The sequence below is a fragment of the Panthera tigris genome, chromosome E1 (assembly GCF_018350195.1).
Source record: "Panthera tigris isolate Pti1 chromosome E1, P.tigris_Pti1_mat1.1, whole genome shotgun sequence".
Classification (NCBI taxonomy): domain Eukaryota; kingdom Metazoa; phylum Chordata; class Mammalia; order Carnivora; family Felidae; genus Panthera; species Panthera tigris.
Window position 1 is genome coordinate 36,881,227 of NC_056673.1, and position 21,813 is coordinate 36,903,039.

The 21,813-nt window shown below is 53.1% G+C and overlaps 2 protein-coding genes across 7 annotated transcripts in view; one reads left to right on the forward strand and one right to left on the reverse strand.

Annotated features, from left to right (window-relative positions):
* CBX1 (chromobox 1) overlaps nucleotides 1-2,674 on the forward strand; it is a 30,084-nt gene extending 27,410 nt beyond the window's left edge. For all 3 annotated transcript variants that reach the window (XM_042966780.1, XM_042966781.1, XM_007085732.3), the window contains one exon: nucleotides 1,173-2,674. In XM_042966780.1, coding sequence (XP_042822714.1) covers nucleotides 1,173-1,317 — 145 coding nt within the window. In that variant the 3' untranslated portion in view covers nucleotides 1,318-2,674. The remainder of the gene's footprint in view (nucleotides 1-1,172) is intronic.
* Nucleotides 2,675-9,299: 6,625 nt separating this feature from the next.
* Nucleotides 9,300-21,149, reverse strand: NFE2L1 (nuclear factor, erythroid 2 like 1). Of its 4 annotated transcripts, none has more exons than XM_042965972.1 (6): nucleotides 21,029-21,149; nucleotides 18,526-19,548; nucleotides 13,588-13,803; nucleotides 13,087-13,176; nucleotides 12,703-12,861; nucleotides 9,300-11,901 (listed from the first exon to the last, which is right to left on the reverse strand). In XM_042965972.1, exons 2-6 carry the CDS (start codon nucleotides 19,033-19,035, stop codon nucleotides 10,531-10,533), a joined length of 2,346 nt encoding a protein of 781 aa, XP_042821906.1. In that variant the 5' UTR covers nucleotides 19,036-19,548; nucleotides 21,029-21,149; the 3' UTR covers nucleotides 9,300-10,530. The 4 variants fall into 4 exon arrangements, with proteins under 4 accessions (XP_042821906.1, XP_007085796.2, XP_007085795.2 ...); XM_007085734.3 differs by lacking the exon at nucleotides 21,029-21,149 and adding an exon at nucleotides 20,623-20,726 and having other exon boundaries at nucleotides 13,588-13,770; XM_007085733.3 differs by lacking the exon at nucleotides 21,029-21,149 and adding an exon at nucleotides 20,623-20,726.
* Between the last annotated feature and the right edge of the window lie 664 nt (nucleotides 21,150-21,813).

Here is a 21,813-nt window from a genome sequence, read left to right on the forward strand (position 1 = left end):
TATTTCTTGGCCATAAAATGACTGAACTTTCCTCAGAAGGTGTTGAATTGTCAATAAGGGCAGCCTGCTTCAGGCTCCCGTATTGTTATACTCCTTTTCCCTCCCATTCTCTTCAGTCCATTGTTCAGCAGCCTATTTTACCAGCTTAGTCAACGCTGGTTCCTTGGGGCTCTCTGGCTTTGGTACCTGTTGCTGAGTTGTGGAAGTTTTGGGTGGTGCCTCATCACAGATCCCATTATATACCTGCTATCTGCCTTAATGCTACTGCTCCCATCTAGGACATTCCCAATGGCTTTACTGCTAAGTCCCTTGCGATATGTATGTGAATTTCACATTTTGAGACCATCTTAAATTCAGAAAAATATAAAGAATTATGTAACAGTCCCTTATTTTCTACTTCCCAGTGTTGAAGCACCATTTCAAAGCACCTGGGAGTTGTGGAATATCTGTGTGAGCATGGCATTTGGTAATGTTAAACAGTGTAATTATGAGTCAGCGCATTGGCAAGAGCCAATGGTATTAAATCTTATTATCCAACATGGTATTACATTTTATTACAAAGCTGAGATGTCTCCATGGGTTCATGGCAGCTGAGATAGGACTTTGGGAAGATTATAGTAGTTTCTTTCTTTCTTTCTTTTTTTCTTTCTTTCTTTCTTTCTTTTTCTCTTTTTCTTTAAGTTTTTTAACATTTATTTATTTTTGAGAGAGAGACAGAGTGCAAGGGGGAGAGGGCAGAGAGAGAGGGAGACACAGAATCTGAAGCAGGCTCCAGGCCTGTCAGCACAGAGCCCGATGTGGGGTCTGAGCCCATGAACTGAGATCATGACCTGAGCCGAAGTTGGATGCTTAACCAACCGAGCCACCCAGGTGCCCCTAGTTTTTCTCTGCTCTTCAAGAATCTGAGAGTCATGATTTTTTTGTGGCCTTGCAGAGGTTCAGATGTGATAGACTGAGTTAAGTGACTTAGCTTTTAACAAAGATACCCAGAGAGGATTTTCAGTAGAAGATCTCTGAGGATGTCACTCCACTAAATGCTGCTTGGGCCATGTTATCACCCTTCCCTAGGCTACTCTTTTTGAATTAATACTTTTAAAGCCCTATCCCTTGTGCGATCCAAGTCAAGAGACCACCAGCACCTGGTCTCAAAGTCTCTCTGCTTTGTTCTGCAGGAAAAATTCTGATGAGGCTGACCTAGTCCCTGCCAAGGAAGCCAATGTCAAGTGCCCACAGGTGGTCATATCCTTCTATGAGGAAAGGCTGACGTGGCATTCTTACCCCTCGGAGGATGATGACAAAAAAGATGACAAGAATTAACTCTCCTGAGTACCAGCCCCTGTCACATCTGACTGTGGGTTTCAAGTGGGGAGGGAAGGAATTCTACTTGTCTTGGCACCATAGAGGTGGCTTGAGAAGATGTCCTTTGAAGAGCCAGTATCGTTTCTGTGCCCTACAGCAGCCCAAGTGCTTTAAAGCCTTTCCATGCTGTGTAGTTTGCACACCCATCCCAGTGGAGGGGAAGGAGAAGTGTTGCAAGGCAGCCCATTCTGTACTTTGCTGAGAAAGGCAAAGGGCCTTCCATGAAGGACAGAACTTGCAGAATGGGTGTGTGGGAAAGCAAAAGATACTGTAGATCTTCAAAGAGCATCTCCACAACCCACAGCCTTCTTCCCAATAGTGTTAACTCTGCATTTTTACAGCGTAGCATGTGTGTAGTTTTTGGCTATTACTGGTGTATTATTTGGGGGTGGGAGGGTCGGGGGTGGGAAGGAACGGAGATGGGTAGGATCATTTTTGTTAAAATTTGGGGCCTGATTGGGGAAATGGTGAAACAATGGAAAGAACAAACTTGTGGTGATTCGGTTCTGTGTCCAGAATATTTTATCTTTTCAAAAAGGTCATTGGCAACCTAAATGAGGACTGTGAGAGACTTCAAAAGCTGTGAATGCCTGAAACTTAGAAGCCAAGGTGTTCCCTGCCTGAGCTTAATGCTGTTCCCAGCAGAGGACTAAGCCAGTTAATAAATTACCAAAGCTGCCATTTTGGGGAAGGAAACTGGTTGAAAAGGGAAGGTCTTTTTGGAGCGTATGCAGAGGCAGATGGTTCTGTTTTAGAGGTGCTAATTCTTGAAATTGATAAGAAGACCCTTTATTTTCCAATTATGAAGTTTTAAACGTCAGCTTGTCCATCCAAGCCACTGGCTGAGGTATTTGGGGAAGGGAAGAGGGTGGCATAGAAGGTGAGAGAGTAGAAAAAGACAAGGGCCCACGCTCTTAGGGTGGAAAACTCTTGGAGCCTGTTATTTGAACTTTGAACTCTGAAATCATTGGTGGCAGGGTTCAGTCACTGACAGCACAAGTTCACTGAATCACTTACAGAGTTGAGTGATTGCAAAAGCCCTGGTCTCAGGAGAAGATTAAACTTTCATACTGGGGCAGTGGTTCACTTTAAAACCCAAAACAAAAAGTTTTTTTAATCCTAAGAATTAACTAATACCCAAAATGCTGTCTTGAATCAAGAGATACATCAGTTCTTGACATCGTCTAGACCTGTATCTAGAACTCCATTGTAAAATCTTTTTAGGCATGTGTTAGGTTTCTGTGAAAACTTTGTTTAAATGTAAACTTCATATCACATTGTCAGTTTTTGTCTTAATAAAACTATAGATTTATAATCGTTGATTTCTGTCTTGATTCAGTACTACCAAAAACCCTCCTTGCCTTTCATAACCTTGTAAGTTCAGCCTATAAGGAAGCAACTTCCACAGTTGGTTTTATTTCTTGAACACTGTAAACTTAAAAATCTCATGCCTGCCTGGCCGGAATCTTTGAGTGGTCTTATCATTTATATAGTAAATATTTATTGAGCATTTACAATTGCTACAGATACTGTGTAAAGAATGTCACATCATTCTGTCTTCATATTGCTCAAACGGTTTATTTAGCTCTGTAACCTGCTAGCACTTCCAAACTAGGATAAGTTTGGAAACGTGGGTTTTTGAGTTAGGTTTAGTTCTTGGCTCATGTATTTTGTAGATTTATGTGACCTTAGCTCAACTCCAAAGTTTACAGGAATTGGCCTCGTGTTTGATCACTGAATTAAAACGTTATCCATTTTTTTTTTTTTTTTAGTTTATTTATTTTGAGAGAGAACAAGCAGGGGAGGGGCAGAGAGAGTGAGAGAGAATCCCAAGCAGGCTCCCCACTGTCAGCACAGAGGTAGACGCAGGGCTCAACCCCATGAACTGTGAACTCATGACCTGAGCCAAAATCAAGAGTCTGACGCTTAACTGACTGAACCACCCAGGCACCCGTTATCTGCTTTCTTAACAGGTTTTCTGCCTATGATTCTAGAGCCAAAATGGGACTACACCCTTATTTATTAAAAGGGAAAATGGGATCTCCACTGAGCTCATCTCAGCTCTACTCACTAGTACAAAGCATTTGTTCCAAATAAACCGATGTGTAAATATTTTTTTTCAAAAAAACCTCCTTGGGGTGCCAGGCTGGCTCAGTTGGTAGAACATACAACTCTTGATCTCAGGGTTGTGAGTTCAAGTCCCGTGCTGGGTGTAGAGATTACTTAAAATCTTTTAAAACAAAAAAGCCTCCTAGGAGTTTGGGGAGACAAGGTAGAATGGAGCTGGGGAGGAGGCCTTTCTGTGCAGAGGCCTAGGTACGTCCTTGTGGTTGGCAGCAGCAGAGCCATCAGTTGCTAGCGGAGAGAGGGTGAGGTGGACAGAGACGTTCCGGTTCTGTTGTGTATCATTAGATGCCCCAGCCTTGGTGTGTGTCCGGAGGACACTGCTGTTTAGCCCCGGTCTTAACCTTTGGAACCCACCTGTCATCTCTGGCATTCCTGAACTCCCGCAACACCATACCATTCTTGCCCTGGGAAGACGCCGAAATTGATAATGCTTGCGACGTTCACTGAAGTGAGGCTAGATGGTCAGTTTCGTCTCTTTGAAAGCCAACTGTCACGTCTACGTTAAGGGTCAAGGAGAAGTTTTTCTCAAGTACTCGTGGAAGCCACAAATGCGTGCAGAGATGTCGAAAAGACAAGACCTAGGCGCAAGCAGTCTCACATCGGTTTCAGAAGGTATTGGGGAGCATTGCCTCAGGCAGTGCGAAAGCGATGTGGACGGCTTCAACGGAGCTGCGCCACCGTAGGCTCCTCACCCGGGGGTTGAAGAGGAGAGAGGGGATTACCCCAGTCATCACGAGAGGAGGCTAGTTCACTCCTTTGGTGACCGCATCATCTGGGGTGTCCTCCACTGGCAGAGCCAGCCAATTACTTTGCTCCTCCACGGTCTTGAGCTTCAAGTTAGTGCAGTAAATGGACAGTGTCACCACCACAGAGGCATTCTACCAACTGACGGTGCTCAGGAATAATAGCTTCTGCTTTTCAATGTCATTTGGAAGTTTTGACTACGGATTTTAAAGCCTTGTTTTTTTTAAGTATTTATTTTGAGAGCAAGCATGAGTGGGGGAAGGGCAAAGAAAAAGGGAGAGAGGGAATCCCAAGCAGGCTCCACGCTGTCAGCACAGGGCTCGAACTCACGAACCATTAGATCGTGACCTGAGCTGAAATCAAGAGTTGGCGCTTAACTGGCTGAGCCACCCGGGCACCCCTTGACTACCAATTTTAAATAATTTTTAATAGTTGAGTTTTTAAGTACTTATTTTCAGATACAGTGTTCTATTCCAGAACTCATTCCAACTCAGCTCAATCTGATTTTAACATGGCCATTTGGTGTCTGGCCATTGTATGCTTAGCACATCTTTATGGCCTGTGGCACCGGGAATGTGCGCTACAAAGTCACCTTTTCTGTCACAGAGAAAGGGAAGATGATTGAGGAAATTGCTGCTCCAAAATAATTTGGTGGGACTGAAATTCTGAAATCCAGGTTTTCTAACAACGGTTCTAGATCCGAAACTATGTAGGGACCCGGGTTGAATGTGAGATCAAATTAGCCTGACTGGTTGATCTAGTATTGATCTCACGTGCAAGTTGGATCTTTTCATGAGGATGTCTTCTTTTAAAAAGTATTTACAGCTGACAGGACTGAATGAAGTCAGGCTCGGTGTTTCCCCTCCTCTAGAACTTGACTGAAATACAAATTCCACTACCAAGCCAGCATTCAGCTTAGTGAAGGAAGGAGTCTTGGCTTCATCTTGCCTTTCGGCAGTAGGAAGCAATCAAGTAGAGGCATCCGGGTGTCCTGGTGTGTGGTTAAGGAAGCTTGATGATAGCAGAGCTTAAGATTCCCGACAGTCCTCGGTCCATGATCTGCGCATCACCTTGGCTCGACTGTCCAGCACAGAGGTTTTCTTACAAAGTTATTGCTGTTTTAACCAATGTGTTCACCATTGCTGATCTCTCTTCTATGGATGACTTCTAATTGACCTTGGCCTTGGGAGCTTCCTGCTGCGTACACTGCCGGATATCGAAAGCCAACGAAATCTGAAATAAAACCATCCCGCGCCGGAATTAAAAGTGTAGCTGGCTCTGCTCTGTGGAAGCAGGGAGAGCAAGTATTGTTTCTAAAGGCTTGCTTTCTTTTTTTTTTTTGCTTAGTTAGGCCAGTGAGGCAGCAGGACTCTGAGGCAAGGCTGAAACATTAAGTTTACAATAGATGCTGACGGTTCAGTTCTATAATTTTCGTTTATATTAGTTCGTGTTAACATATTCAATAGTACGTCTGGATCTGCACTGTTGGTTTGCTTGATGGTTTGTGATAGTACCAAAGCCACTGTTTACCCCACAAGGAATTTAAAATTGTAGTTGACTTGGACCAATCCTGCCATTTCCTGTTTGCAGAGCCTCGGGTCACACTGGGCAACTTTAGGGCCCAGCTGTGGGACGCCGGCCCATTGTTTAAATTACCGCTGGCGCCCCTAGTTGAGGATTGGAAGGTTTAAGACAACTGAATTAGCCTAATTAAATCTGTGTTTAAAACAAAAGGCGGAGCACCAACTCCTCGGCCTTTTCTCTGCCTCTCTCCAACTAGGTTTTCTTTCCTTGGTTGAAAGAGCGTCTGGAATTAAGTAATAAGCACTACGCGGCCCATCTCCATTCTGCAGTTAGACTGGAAAAGAAACCAGCTTTAAGAGTTTCTGCAATGTTTGTGTACTCAAAAAAGGAAGACAGGGTTTCTATCCAACTGATTTTGAGAACACACCTCTTCAGTGGGGGCCCGGACACTCCTGCAGACAGTTTTGTGCGCTAAATTCTGTATCTCAGCTGAGTCAGGCCGACTTGAACCTTCAAAGACCGAAACTTAAATCGGGTGCTAAGTTCCATGTGCATCCCAAGTCCCCACATGCTCCGTCTCCATTACGAGGTTCAGAACTAGAGGCGAGGAGGATCGCTGGCCTCTGAGAAAAAAGTGAAAGGTGAAAGAAAGGTTCTCGTTACCTTGACAAACCGAAGGTCTGCATCCTTTTCTCGTCCCAGATGGACGATAGGAAAACAAGGTTAACCACTCATGACAATGAAGCACGTCGGTTTCGCTAGAGAATTTCTACACTTGGTTGGGAACAGGACCTCCAGGGAGGCAGCCAGCAATCTGGTGCCTGTGCTTGCAGGTGGGTAGTGCTGATGAGGAAGTGAACTTCTTGCTGGCCATGCCGTGCAACTGCTTAGTTGGAGCTGGAGCCGGAGCTCTAGGTCACTGCCTGCTGGGTGAGGTAGGAGATGTGAATGAAGGTGGTGGGGATGTTATTTTCCTGTAAGGCACTTGTTTTTCCAGCTATTTGCCAAAGAAACCTAAGAAGCGGCAAGGCCCGGTGTAGTTGGGGCTTGTAAAAGGGCCGAGGGCTGCCCGAGGAAGTCAGGGCTCCAGGGAAAGTACTTCCCGTCCACTGGCTGTTTGACTAGTTGCTCTTCAGCTTTACCTAGTCAGGGCAGGGCTTCCGCCACGGAGGCCAAGTCTTGGTGACACTGAACCTTCCCTCGATCACTGTATTTCCCCTCAGTTCTGGATCTCTCCTATTTTTACTGACCCTGAAATAGTGACCCCAGCTCCACTGGTGAGATCTGTGCAGGGCAGAGGCTGAAAATGGGTCTATTTCCCAGTGCTTACGTGAATTAGGATGTGGGGGAAAAAAATCTCTTTGAATGGAACCTAGGCTGAAGCCAAGGGAAAGCCAGGCTTCTGCCCCCACCCAAGCAGCTCACCCGGAAGTTTGGTCCTCAGTTAACTCTGAGGCCTGTCCCATCTCCCTGCCAAGTCTAAGACCCCTTCTCACTTCTTGTCGGAGGTGCAGCGGCTCTTTGGCAGGCCTTACTTGAGTCCTCAGATCTTCCTGCCAGAAGAAGCCTTGAAGCCGGAGCACCCACTCCACCTGCCAGCAGCAAAAAGAGGTCAACCCCACAGCAAGTGCTGACCAACTTGGCCCAAAGCCAAGCTAATCAGCGGGATCCTAGACATAACTGTGCATCTCTCCGTAAGGGGACAGCGGGGAGGAGAGACAAAAATATACTTTCTCAGGCCAGGGGCAACACTAACAGGGTGAGAGGAATTTTTCTCTCGAAAAATACTTAAATATGTTAGGTTAGAAAAGTTGCAAAACAAGGTAAAAGTTACAGCCTAATCGTGTCCTTAAACAGACAAAAATGCATATACCCGTTGCTAGAAGGGATACAAAAACAGGACTCTCCGGAGTTTTACTTCTCACGATTTACTCTTCTATACGTGATTTGTATTTTTTACCAGCACGAATTAAAGTTGTTAATGTTTAGTCCTTCTCTTTTTAAGAATGTTGGTTTTGTATGGCTTACAGACCTTAGTTAACTCCTAACTAGGAAAGAGCTCTTGTTTGAGATGACCGACGCTTTCCAACTAGAGACGGTGGTTTTAAAAAGCCATTGTAAACTGAAACAAATCGATGTCATTCCCAGAATTCTGTCCCGCCCCTTGGGATACTCCAGTAGCATCATGGAAGGACTGCCGCTCTAAGCCGGATGGTACACTGGAGTTCAAGATCACAGGTTCCACTACGGGGATCACAGCTTCTGGTCCTAAGCCTCGTCCAGTAATTTCACAGGCTGCCGGGTGAGCGTCTGCTAAGCACCCACCCCAAGATGTGGTGGCGGTTCCAGCAAGCACGAAGTACCTGGGGGCATTCAGCTCTTTCGGAAGCTTGGTATGAAAGGAGGTGTTTTGAGAGAGACCAGAGTCTGTTCACCTCAGCCGGGGAGGCTTTCTGATGCCTTCACCCCCGGAGTCTAGCCTCCTGCTTCCCCGGTTCTGTGGCCCTGCTGACACACGCCAGCGCCAGCGCTTGGCATGTGCTGGTCTCGTCGACCTCCCAGGTTTTCATGGTCATTGGCGTGACCGCCCTCCGATGCGCTGCGCCTCTCTGGCAGGTGGGGCCACCAGAGAAGCAACAGCGTGGTCAAGATTTAAAAAATGCGGCGTTTCACAGGCGAACGCACCGTCGGACCAGGTGAGAGCACCTCCGCCTAGCCCAGTCCCAGCAGAAAGCGGCCAAAAGGACTCGGAATCCTTCCCCAGAGGCTTCAGCTTGGCAAACCCTGCGGAGAGGTGCCAACGCCTGCTTGGAAGGTTTAATATCCACTTAAGATTTCTTTTAATACCCACTTAAGACTTTTTGTCTTTCTAAATTCCTCGTCGTCAACCTCCCCTGTTCTCCACCCACCTTCCCCTGTAAGCTCTGCCTTAGCCACACAATGGCCAGTCCTCCCCTCGTGGGGTCAGGGTTTTTTATTCAAAGTAGGGAAAAATTGCACTTGAGAATGAATCATCCATTTTATTTTATTTTATTTTGTCATGTGCTCACAGCATCTCTCTCTCTCTCTCTCTTTCTCTCTCTCTCCCCTCTCCCTGGCAGGTCAGAGATAAATTAAAAATAAAATCTACAAGGAAAATAATTTATAAAAGCACTTCCCAGGCTCGTGCCTTCTATCCCTACTGCTCATTTAGAATGCACCCCTCACCCCTGCCAAGCGGGGAGGGGAGGAGAATCAGTACTTCTCCCCCAACAACTCACTCCTGCTCGTCTGGGGCTGACTGTACTCCAGAGCCAGGCAGGGGTGGGGGCAGCAGTGGCAAACAGTTAAAAATAAAGACACTGTGGTCCTGGAACCATCTGGCCACCTTGGCGCTCCCCTCTCTGCCTCCCCCAGGCAGTCCTCCTGCCTGGGGCCTTTGCTAAGATGGGGGTGTGGAGAAGCAGCCCGTGGCCGAGAGCCTAGGGGGAGGTGCTCTCAGCCCCCATGACATGCACTTCTCATTCTAGAAAGAAACCCAAAAAAAAAAAAAAAGCAGACGGAGACCTCGGGACAGAGGAGAAAAATCCCAAGTGTTCACACAGTTACACGGAGTCTTTATGGCAAAGAGAACATTTAGCAGCTTTGAATATTGGGGTTATCTCCTTTTTACTCAACACAAGCATTCTAGACCCTATAAGTGATACAGGGCTCAAGCCCTAAAAAAATCAAAGCGCAAGAAATTCTAAGAGGACTAGTTTTTGTTGCTGGGTTTTGTGGTTTGTCTTCCAGTGACATGCCCAGTGGTTGGCAGGGGAGACCTGAGGGAAGGGTCACCCCCCAGTGTTGTGCTGAATGCTGCCTGGCTTCTCCACATCATCCCCCCTCCTCAAGGCGGCACCCCAGCTGCACAAGAGCTCCAGGCGGCGGGGAGGGGCAAGAGGACAGCATTGGCATGCAAGCTCTGATGGAAACTGGGGGCGCCTCAGCTCAGGGGGGACTGGGCACCGGGTGAGACGGAGTGGCGGGGCAGTGAGTGACATGCTTGGTGCTGGGGCTGCTGCGACACTGGGGCCTCGCGACCCTTTCCCATTCACCCTGCTCTCGGACCCAAACCCTCCAAGCCAGTGTTGGGTCCCAGCGGCTCCCCGACGACTGAGAACATTCCAGGAGACCTCCAAGGCTCCCCTTCAGGGCTGCCACAGGGCAGGAGCAGCAGGAGCCTACAGAGCCCCTCCCAGATCCCACCTCGTGTTCCACCCTCCCGTGGGGTGAAGTAGGGTTTACTGGTGCCTGTGGCCTAGTCCCACCTAAATCCCGCTGCCTGGAATCCTGGCCAGAGCCGACCTTTAACCTGCCCTTTGATTTTCTTCCCGCTTTGATTTTTTTGGGGTTGTTTTTTTTTTGTTTTTGTTTTTACCCCTTTCCATCCCTCCTTCCTTCCTTCCAGGAACGAGACTTTCTACACCTTTCCTCTCACGGTCCTCCCTCTTCCCCTCGGTCGGCCTCCAGCAAGGCCAGCACCACCCCCTCCCTCAAAGGAAACAGCAGGGGAGGACCCCGTCCACCCAAACGGTCTGGCCACCTCCGCCCCACCCCACCCCCACCGGGGGTGGAGCGGAGCCAGACAGCGCCTGCGCCCTCCTCTTCCTGTCCACTGACCCGCAGTTTCTCCCGTCTGAGAAGATCTGTTGGATAAGAAGGCGTGTAAGTCCCCGCTGTAGGTCCAGGTCCAGGCCCAGGCCCAGCCCTTCAGTTTCCGTCCCGGTGAGCGTCAACCCCCCTCTCCTCCCGGGCTCACTTTCTTCGGTCCTTTGGCTTCCTCTCCTGTCGCCGGGCCTGCTGGTCAGCCAGGGTGCGGGGAATGAGGAGGACACTGCCGTCCCCGGCATACTGGAGTGCGTACTGACTGGGCGAGTAGGGCCGCCCGTTCTCATCCCGCAGCCGCCCAAACACCTCCTGGTACAGGCTCTGGACCTTCTGCTTCATCTGCCGCAGGGACCGGAGGAACTCGACCTTCTCCCGCAGCAGGCGAGCCTTATCGCGCTGCAGGTCCTCCACATCCCGCTCCAGGTTCAGGATGGTGTCCAGCTTGCGCTTGCGGCAGTTCTGCGCGGCCATCTTGTTCTTGCCCCGGCGCCGGATGTCGCGGATGAGGCTCAGCTGGGCCTCGCTCAGCTGGTACTTGGACAGCAGCTCGTTGAACTCCTCCACGGGCAGGTTAATGATTTTGTCGTTGGTGAAGGGGATCTTCATGGCTCTGGCTCGATGCTCATCACGGCTCATCTGCTTGTCGAGGAAGTCGGCCTGTTTCTCCTTGCTGCCTTTCTTGAGGGCGCTGGGCGGCGGCAGGTCGGCGGAGTCGAGGGCGCTGGGCGCCATGTTGTACGTGTGGTTGTGGCCCACATGCTCCAAGTAGGGCAGGCAGGAGAGCTGAGACGGATCCTGGTAGCTCATGCGGCAGAACTTGGAATACTCGGGCTGGTAACCCACGGCGCCCTCGGCCTCTTCCAGATCCAGGGTCTCAGAGTCAGAGCTGTAGCCAACAGCACCTTCCTCAGAAAAGGAGGAAGAAGCAGAGGAAGAGGACGAGGAAGAGGACGAGGATGAAGAGGAGGAGGAGGAGGAGGAGGAAGAGGAGGAGGAAGAGGAGCTGCCTTCTGAGCTGCTCAGGGAGGAAGGGCTATGGCTGGAGTCCAAGGAGAGGCCTGAGTCAGAGTCAAACTCCTCCTCGAGCTGGGAGGCCTGCACGGGGTTAAAGCCCTCTTCGATGGCCAGGTCCATCAGGCTGATCTCGTCCAGCATGGCTTCGTCTAACAGGCCCCCCAGCGGGTCAGGCAGCTCGGGGCCTGCTGTGTCGTTGGCTGTGCCGTTGAGCTGGGGTGGAAAGAAGAGCCCCGCCAGGTTGGTGGAGCCAAAGGTGGAGTTGAGGCTGGTGGAATTGCTGGGGACCAGCGGGAGCAGCGTGGAGCCGCTGGCCACAGGCAGGCTCTCCACCTCGGGACTGAAGAGAGAGAAGTCCTGGCTGCAGCCCCCCAGGGACGCCTGATGCAGGCTGACATTCTGATTGATGGGAGTGTTGGGGGCAAGGCTGTAGTTGGTGCTCAGGGGGTCTCCAGGAGGGGCGCTGTACAGGATCTCGTTTGTTGAAGTGTTCACTTCCATGGCCTGGGAGGGGAGAAGAGCACCACCGTTCACTCTGAGCAGACTCCCTCCCCCAGTGTGGCTGGGGGCACAGCGGGCACCCGACGCAGGCACGGTTGCATGGGTACAAGGGCGACACACTGGAATCCAGGGCCCAGGGGTCAGCTCCTGGCCCCCTGCTTGGTCCACTGGCGGAGATGGTTCCTCCCTGGAGACCCCACCCCAAGGCAGGACTGCCCGGCTCCCGCTTGTGTTTGGCCAGACTCCCCCCCCCACCTCGGAGAGAGAGGAAGAGAACACCTAACACTGCCCACCTCCTCGGTGCAAAACCACACATTCAAAAGAACACCAGCCTTGGAGTGAGAAAACCTAGCTGCGCTGCTTGCTGTGTGACCATGGGCACATCGCTTAACCTCTCTGAGTTCCAATTTCCTCACCTTTAAAACAACAAAGGGCTAACTAGACGACTGTAAGGATCAGGAAAGATGACAACGGCTATAAAGCACTGTGTGAATGTCTGGTTTTATCAATGCTAAGCCCCGGAAGCACTCAGTCGAGTGACTCCCTACCTAAAGGAAAGGAAGAAGGCATACCAAGGAGACGGTCCTGCTTTAGAAGGCTCAGCCCTGGGGTTTTAACCCAAACCCCAATCCTGATTTTACCCCGTACCCCAAGGAGACACCTGGACAATGACCCCTCAGTGTCCCCACTTCCCTGAGATCAGGGAAAAGCGTTACTTTCTCTTCCAGAGGTGGAAAAGCAACTGAGCGCTAAAACACTCCCCACACTGTCCGATAGGATCGTGGCCCATTTTAATAATCCTACCTGCATTTCCATAATAGACATGAGATCTTGCCACTGCTGCTCCAAATCAAATGGCGAGTCTGTCCCCGTCAGGAGAGGAGACAAGAGGTTGTTCTGAAGGCCTGGGGGCTCGCTCTCGCTAGGCACTGCTTCTGTTATGCTGGAAATGTCTGCTGGAAACTAGGGCAAAACACAGAGGCTTTAACGAGGCGAAGGAAAGACCACCTTCTGCGTTCCTCCCAGAGACTGCCACCTGAGGTTCTGTTTCTTCCTTCCTCTGAGTTCACCCCCAGCAGCCAGAACAAGGCCAGCACCAGGACCTGGCCCCTCAGGCAGCCGCAGAGGGGGACACGGTGTGCAGGCCACCCTGCTGGCTCAGTGGGCTCTCCCTGGAGTCCTGCTCACCTCAGCATTCTCCCCAAAGGGGCAGGTGGCCTCCAGCAGCCTAAGGCACTCTTCCAGGGACAGGGCCGTCTGGTCCTCCCCACCAGGCACCTGTGGCAACAGCAACTGTAAGTCTGACTGACCTGGGCCTTGGCTGCCTGCGGGCCAAGGCCTCTTCCCCAGCCTTTCCAAGGGGGAAGCTGAAGGAGGACGTGTATGGTTACAGGCCTGCACTCTCCCTCTGTTCCCGGGCTAACGGCTGGCCCTGAGTCCCAAACTCCAGGAAAGAACGGAGGGAGAGTGGAAGCGTCCTCGCGCAAACAGGAAGCTGCTAGGTGCTTTGCCTCCTCTGCTGTTTGTTACCAAGGCCTGGCCCCTCTGCTTCTGTTGCTCATCCACTCCCCCTTCCTCAGTCCAAGCGACTTAGAGACCCAACCCGCAAGATACATCCAGGTTCATCCCACAGACAGAACCTGCCTTCTGTGAGGACGGGTTTCTAGAAGTGGGCGGAGGCGAAGGTACCTGTGCAGGGAAGCTCTCCCCCGTTTCTCCATCCACTAGCAGGTTTCGTGCCAGAGCTTCTGCACCCTCGCCTGACCAGGTGTCGTCCTGCTCCGCTCCATCTTGCAGGTCCTTGTCCACATCCTGCTCCTTCTGGCGATGACTATAGTCAAAAATCTCACGCCCAGCCCCCAGGTCAATATCCTGTCGCCAAAGGATGTCAATCAGATCTATGTCCTGAAAGACAGATCGCCATGACTTTAGTTCTTGGATCCAAGGGCCCTTCCTAGCATCAACCTGGTAAATCCTGGGAGTGGGGGGCAGCTCTCCCAGCCACTGTCCCCTCTGTACCAACAAGGCTTCATTCATCCATTTCCAGATACCGGTCTCAAGAAAAAGAAAAAGAAAGAAAGAAGGAAAGCCCACAAACAAGAGCTAGTAAAAATTACCAGCGTGACCATCCCCACACAAGTCTGTGGGCTTAGGACCAGAGACACAGGCAGGCGACACAAGAAAAGAAGGGGGAAGCAGGAGACACTTCTCATTTTGGGAATGGGAATCCCTTAAAACTTGGGTTTGTAGGATGCTGGCCAGGCCAAGCAAGGGCGAACTGTCATGCAGAATTGCTTCCCGGTGGCCAGGCTTGCATCAGCCTATGGTGCCATTTCATTTGCATAAAGGGGTGGGGTGGGCCAGAGAGGAAAATCCCTGCATTTGCAACCACCTGATGCAACCAATGACAGCGACAGGCTGTCTCCAGCCCTTCCTCCGGCCATCCTCCCTTCCCTGGCTGAGGAAGGAGTAAGGCAGAACACCCACAACTCTTAAAGCCCAGGCTCACCTCAAGATCCATCCCTGCCAGAATCCCCACTCTCAGCTGCTCCTAGCAAGCCGCCTCAGTCCCCAGAGAGCCTCAGGCAGTCAGCTGATCCTCACTGGGCACCCCACCCCTGCCAAGGCCGGCCCCTGGTGTCCCCTCACATGAGCGCGCTCACTCCCTCGCCACACCCCGGGACTCACTGACGCTCCGTCAGCCAGCCCACTCAAGGACGTGGACCCCATCACCGCTCAGCCACAACTGCCACCCCAGGCACCAAAATGCCTCCTTCCCACTCTACCCTGGTAGCTCCTGATCAGTTCCTGCACCAACTGCCACCCCCACTGCCACCAGCACGGAACACCAATAAGTAAGAGCCATTTGGGCTTCCTACACATGCCATCCCCTGTGGCCGAGGAAACCCTGAACTCTTGCCTTCCATTCAGAGAGTAAAAAAGCACTTTCCAGAAAGCAACATCCTCAGAGTAGACCCACCTCCCCAGCCCTGACCAGGTAGCCCTTTCCCACCGAAACCCTCCCAGATCCTAAGACCTCCCAGGTGTACCTCTCCCTTTAGTCTCCCCCACATACACCAACCTGAACAGAAGCCCTGGACCCAGGAGCAGAGGGGGGCTGGGCCACCCGGTGACCAGCCAGCAAAGAGTTAAGGGGCCGGCTCCCTTTGGCATGGCCCCCACCACTGTGAGAGCTGCGGTCCAGGCGGGTCATGGTCTGCGAGATGAGCCCCAGGGCAGCTGGTGCCGGGAAGCCGGACAGGGGGCTGCAAGGAGCTCTTGGCTTGCAGGGAGCACACCAGGCTGGAAGGGTGGCCCCTTGCTAGCTCCAAGGGGCCCGAGGAGGGTGCCCCGCCCGTGCTGCTGCCTGGGCGGCCCAGCCCAGCCCCCTTCCTCCATCCTTGAGCAGCCCCCTCCCACCTCACAACCCCAGTTCCACTCAGGCGCCCGGCAGCCCCCACCCTGAGCTCACCGCAGAGGCTGCAGTGAGACGGGACTCCCACCCCATGCTCCGTGCTCAAGCTGCAGAGGAGAGCAAGCTCCCTCCGGGGCCTATCCTCCCGCTCCTCCCTCTCTCCCCCTCCCCACGCCCCCCAAACTTGTTACCTAGGCTGCAGCAAGGAGCCAATCCCCTCCCCCTCCCACCCCGCAGGTCACTGCTGAGGCTGCGGAGAGCCAATCCCCTCCCCCAGGTCAGCAGCTGGGCTGCGGAAAGAGCCAATCCCCTCCCACTGTCGTTACCTAGGCTGCGACGAGAGCCAATCTCCTCCCCCAAGTCTCCGCTGGAGATGCGGAAGGAGCCAATCCCCTCCCACCGCCTGTTACCTAGCTGCAGCCGGGAGCCAATCTCTGCACCAGGGCAGCTGGAGAAGCTGCCGCAAGGAACCAGCCCATCCCTGGGCCGCCTCCGTCTCCTCAAGGAGACGCACCCAGGGGCGGGCAGCCCCACCCAGCCCAGTCAGCCAGCCGGGGTGGCGCAGTGAGAGAGCACTGGGGGGGAAGGGGTGCCACTCTCCCTCTTGTCGCATCCTGCTCACCCAGCCCACTCACGACTGGGCAGAAACCACTCCCACAGCTTTTGGGGACATCTAGCTCTTCCCTGGAAGTGGAAGGAGTTTTCCGGTTTCTCAGAAGGGCTGTGGCCGGTCATCCTGAAGCCCAAGGATCACAAGCTGGGCTGGGCAGGAACCCAGTGCACCCGGCCCCGCCGTGAGCCAGGGGCCCCGGTCACCCAACGACAGGCCAGAAGGGAGGAAGAAGGAAAGCCATCTGCACACAGGGCCGGCCAGGCCTAGCTCCGAGCAAGAGAAGAGGGACACAAGCCCGAAGGCCAGCACTGAAGGAGACAAGTGCTCTGCAACATCCTGGCCACAACTGTGTCCCACGATCCCGCTTTACCCCAGCTTTTTTCAAGAGCATTCTCTTCTGCCTGACCCCTGGCCCACATCTCTAAAGCAAGGAAGGAGAAAGCCGCCAACAGAATCAGGATCACGGTTCTGACTTCCATCCTCACTGCTGCAGCCCTTGAGCCTAAGGTCAGGTCAGGGACAGTATGTTCTCCTTGGTCACACACTGCTCCTCGCCGGGGAAGAGCTGTACACAAGCCACCCCCTGCGCTGGGCAGAGCGCCAACCTCGAGGGGAATCCTATCCCTGACAAGGGCCTGGGCTATGGCTGTCCATCGAACCGGCCTGGCAGCGGGGGAGCGCTGCCACCCCGGGGATAATACCAGCTCCAGCAGCGCCTGTCACATGCTCTGGACCCGGGTATTTTTATCCCGGAGTTGCTGAGGAAATGTTGTTCTGGACACGTAATAACCCTCCCTTCCCCCACGCCCAGTCTAGGCCCCTAATGCTGACCCACCCCCAACCCCCCAATGGGAGGAGAGAAGGCCTGGAATCAGGGAACACACAACCTTCACGAAGGCCAAAAAATGGAAGAAAGCAGGGTCAAAGTCCCACCCCATTCTGCCCCAACCCTTCCAATTATATCCAAACATCCCACCCTATCCCATCCCAGGAGAGCTCCCAGCTGGAACAGGAATGGAGCTACACTTGCAGAGCGCCCAGGAGCAAGCCCAGTCACACCACCCTTGGGGAGCAACATCAGGGCGGGCGGGCGGAAGAGGAGGCTGGGAGGCATACTTCGTCAGACCACCGTACCAAGACTGAAGCCCATTTGAACGAAAAGGACAGAGAAAGCAGAAAAAAAAGCCGAAGTTCCCAGTGGCTCTGTAAAATATAGATGAGGCACTACAAGGTAAGGAATGCTTACAGCTCCCATGCTCAGATAATTCTAGTCCCTCTCAAAGCAGACCCAGCACGAGCCAGCTGAGCACAGAGGAACCCCGGCACTACCGGACATTTGGGACCAGATCGATCCGGTGTTTGGGGCCCGTGCTATGCTTTTTAGTAAGTGTAGCAGCATCCCTGGCTTCTCCCTGCTAGATGCCAACAGCAGCTCTTCCAGTTGGGACAACCAAACCGTCTCTGGACACTGCCAGATACCCCTAGACGGGCAAAATCGCCCCCAGCCGAAGACCACTGGCCCGGAGGAAGCCACACGCTTTGACAGTCACTAGCATTCAAAGAAATGAGCTCAGGAACAGGCCTGAATTCAGGACAGGAGGCAAAGCCCGGTCTGACTGGTGGGCAGAAAGCAGCCAAGATCTGCAGCACCTGTAAAACTTTTTACATACCCAGCCCCCCTCCCCGAGACTCACAGCTCTGGAAAACCCAGGCCAGCGCGATCCAGCCTTCTCTTTCCCTAATGGTCAGGACAGTGCAGCGGACCTTTTCTGAAGCTCCTGAAGGCCGAGCGGCAGGCCAGGGCCAAACACAGAGCTCCAGGTAGGCTTATCATCATGTTGGTGAGGTAGGAGCAGCAGGAGCCATTCATATCGTTAAGGGCAAGGGCCTCACTTTCTGCCCAGAACAGTATGTCGGCCACATGTCAGGAGCTAGAGATCTCTGCTGGCTCAAAGGAAGTGGACTTAGGCAGCAGAATGCAGCTTCTAGCTCCCAGCCCTATCCTCCCTACTCCGTGCAACAGGCCTTCGGCAAGGAATGGGAGCCTCGGCCCTCTCCTGGCCAAGAGTAACTATCTAAACCTACCCCTTGGCTCAGGCCCAGGAGAGCCGACTTATCGAGGACCTTACAACAACAGGCCTGACCACAAAGGAGGAGAACTTCAGGATATGCATGTGTGTTGTGACGTGGGGGAGGTACAAGGCAAGAGTCCACAAACTATTTGTGTCTTAGCAACAGATCTACACCGCATCAAAGCCCATCACAACATGACTCCCTCCCCCACCCCGGGGCCTCCAGCAGTCATGTTGAAATCCAAGCAGTAAACACGCTGGCATGTTCTAGGAACCTCCCACTGCTCTGACGGTACATTTAGAGGTGGGTCAATGGTTCAACACAAGGAAATGCTCCCAGCCCCCAACCCCGGTCAGACAATTCAGCTCATTCCTGTCAACGAACAATGCCTGAGAGCCCCCCCCCACCTCCCCCCTGCCCAACCACTGATCTTTACAGGGCAAGGACCACGACCAAGCTCCTTCGGTACCACCCCACCCCTGCGACCCCGGATCCCTCTCGCCCACCCCGACATGTGGCCACTAACCTCTTTGGTTAGGTCTCCACTGACTGGAGGGGCTACAGCTCCCAAATCCTCCAAATCTTCACTGAATCCCTGCTCCGTTTCGCTTTCTCGCACCCCGTTGTCCGGGCCTGTCACATCTTGGAGGCCACTGGAACTCTCGAGGGTAAGGCCTGAGCTGGGCTGGCTGCCAGAGACAGACCCCTCCGGATCCCGGTGGACCAGCCAGGCGTTTACCTCAGTGGTGGGCACCTGGAACCTGTCCAGGGCCCTCACCTGACTCAGGAGCCGCCGGGCAGTGAAGTAATTGTCCAGGTCTATGCTCTTGGGGTGGACACCATAGCCATCCAAGGTGTTCCTCAGGTTGTGGAACTGGGTCTGAGTATAGGCAGAACTGGGCCCCAGGATGATCTCCCGGAGCGGGGGGAGCTGTGAGGTCAGGTAAGTATCCACGTCCACCCGCACCCCAATCAAACTCAGCAGAATGGTGAACTGGAGGAGTCCTTCCGTTAAGTATTTCTTCAGAGAAAGCATCGCTGAAGGACCAGAATGTTTATGCTTTTTGGTTTTTAAATCTTCCAAAAGACAAATCAAGGCCACTGCTCTGCTGCTCCAGCCAGCAAGGTACCCTCCTCAGGGCCAAACCCTGTATCCCACCCTGGCAGAACACGGGGGCTGAGCTCCTGGATGGCCTCAGAGGAAAGCACGCCCTGTGAAGCCAAGGCCACACTCCAGACCACATTCACTTTTCCCTTCTCGATACCTCACCTCTGCACATACAACTGTTGCTAACCCAGTCCAGGCCCTCAGGGCCCACGTGACTTACTGTCTCCACAGTCCACATACAGTCATTTCCTCACTCACGTCAGTTGTCCTCTCTGTGGATTCCACTGCAGGCTGTTCTCAGGAACAGCTGATGGATTTTTTTTTTTTTTTTTTTTTCTTTCTCCCTAAGGTTTATTTTCTTTGGCTGGAGCTACAGGCCTTTTGTCTTGGGTCAGAGTGTCCCGCCTCCTCCACACTTACCAGGGGGGTTTCCAGAGAAACCTGAAATGGGAATCACAAGAGCAACAGGATAAGATTCTAGAATTTTCACACCATGATCAAGGCAGAAGGCAGGAAACACATTCAAACGCCACTTTTATATTTTATTGAAAAAATATCCCAGAGAAACAAAAACCAAAAATCTGTTATAAGCAGGAAAACTACGAAAGGAAAATACTGCTCACAAAGGATCCCAGTCTCTGGATATTAAATGTGTAATACCCTAAAAGGTAGCTTGTTTGGGATAAGCAGACAATGCCCGGGGCATCCAAAATATTTTACATGTGGTCTGATTTACCAACCCTCCCCCACTTCATCCACACACTACCCAGCTTCTATTTTTAGCCCGAGAAGCCCATTTCCTATCTTAAAGAAAAGTTGATTCCCCATCTCAGGAGAAAACTATCCACAACCCCTGTCCCTTCCAGTTCTAAAGGGAGAGAGAGGCTATTAGTGACAGAAGAGCGCAAAAGGACACGAGGACAACGTTCAGGACACCGCTTGGCAAAAAGAATAATGCCTTTTGTCGTCCCAGCTTTAAAATATTAATTCCTTTTCCTATCTCTCATATAAAAGGGGGGCTGAGACTACTGAGGGGTGAGGTGGTGAGGCAGGATTATTCGACCCATAATTTGCATAGGCAGGTTTTATTTTCATTCATATGACCTTCTGAGCCAAAATAGAAGGATAAGGCCAAGTTCTCAAGCCAGATAGCCAAGTGGGGAGGGAGTAAATCTGCCTTTCAGTTTCTAGTCTCAACTTTTCAGCTTCCATTAACCTCATAAACCAAGGTAACTCTCTTCACTGTCGTGACCCACCTACCAACTTCATCTTAAGGGGGACGAGGGAGGGACGGACGGACGGACAGACGGACGGACACACACACCCCTTATTTGGTTAAAGTAAACAAAACTGCGACCCAGAATTCTTGCTTGCACTACCCTCCCATTCTCACGCAATTTATGACTAAAACCCCCCAACAGACAGTTAACTTCGAGAAACCGGACAAGGCCCCTTAAAGACGGAGTAAGGCCAGAGGCCTCTGGTCTGAGCCCGCTCCCACCCCGCCCCGGATACCCGAGTCCGGCTGGGACCAAGTCGCCATGCCCGCTGTCGGCGCCTGGGCTTCTAGCCTTCTGGGGCAACAGCGAACAAGTGCTACTCGGCCGGCCTTGACCCACCCTCACAGCCAAACCCCACCCCGCCCTCCGTCCGGATGGCCCCACCCCGTCCAGGCCCGGGCCTCACACCACGCCTTCTCGCGCCCTCAGCCCTCCCCAGCCCAACCCACCCCCGAGCAGGCTCTCTCCACGGCCTCGCGGCCCCTCCCAGCCAGGCCCAGGGCCCGGGCCCGACGCGAACCTCGCTCACCCGCCGTTCCCGCCTCCTGCCCCTGGGCTCCACCCCGCCGCCCTTCACCCCCACAAGCCTCGGCCCCGCGGCGCTACGCCCCTCGCGTCGGGAAAAGGAGTGTGCCTGATACCCGCTGCAGAGCTCGGCGTCCGCCGCTGCCGCCACAGCAGGCCCTCAGCCCGAGTCCCGGCCTTGCAGCCGCCACCACCGGCCGGCCTAGAGCTCCCCAGCCTCCGCTTCCCTCCCCGCCCCCTCCTCCCACCTCACTCGGAAGCCCGCCCTCCGCGTCTTTCCTAGGAACACGTTTCTCCAATCAACGAGCCGAGACCGCGGCCTTCGCCGGATGTCATTTTGATTGACAGCCGAAAGAGCCCAATGGCTGAGCGTGTCTCCTCCTCCTCCCTTTCCCCATTTCCCAAGACTGACATAGCCCGTGGCCCAGTGGACGCGTAGGCCCGCCCCGCGGCGTGGGCTCACCAATAACTGGGGCGAAGGCCCTAGAGCCCGGCATTCTGGCCTCTCCGCCGTGCGTCGGCCGCCCGAGGTATTACAGGCTGGGCGCCGAGTAAAGTGTGCAAGCCGATGGCTCCTAGTGCGTTCTTCAGCCGGGGGATGAGGGCCTGGGGCCGGGAGTGAGAGGCGGTATCGCTGCCGGAGCGCGGAATTACCCCCCAGAAGGTTCCCACGGTGACTTGCAAAAGTCCAGTGAGACCTGAGGGGGCCGAGGCGGGACACAGAGCATGTGTTTCCCGCGGCGGCGACGCTCGAGCCACCATATTGAATGCTGGCAGCGGAAACCGCTATCGCTGCTTCCGCTCTGTGCGAACCTGGCACCGCGACCCGCGCCAGTCAGGGATGGTTGCGCCGCAGGTCCCAGGCAAGGGTCGCATCGCGGGAATGGCCCCGCGGGCGGGT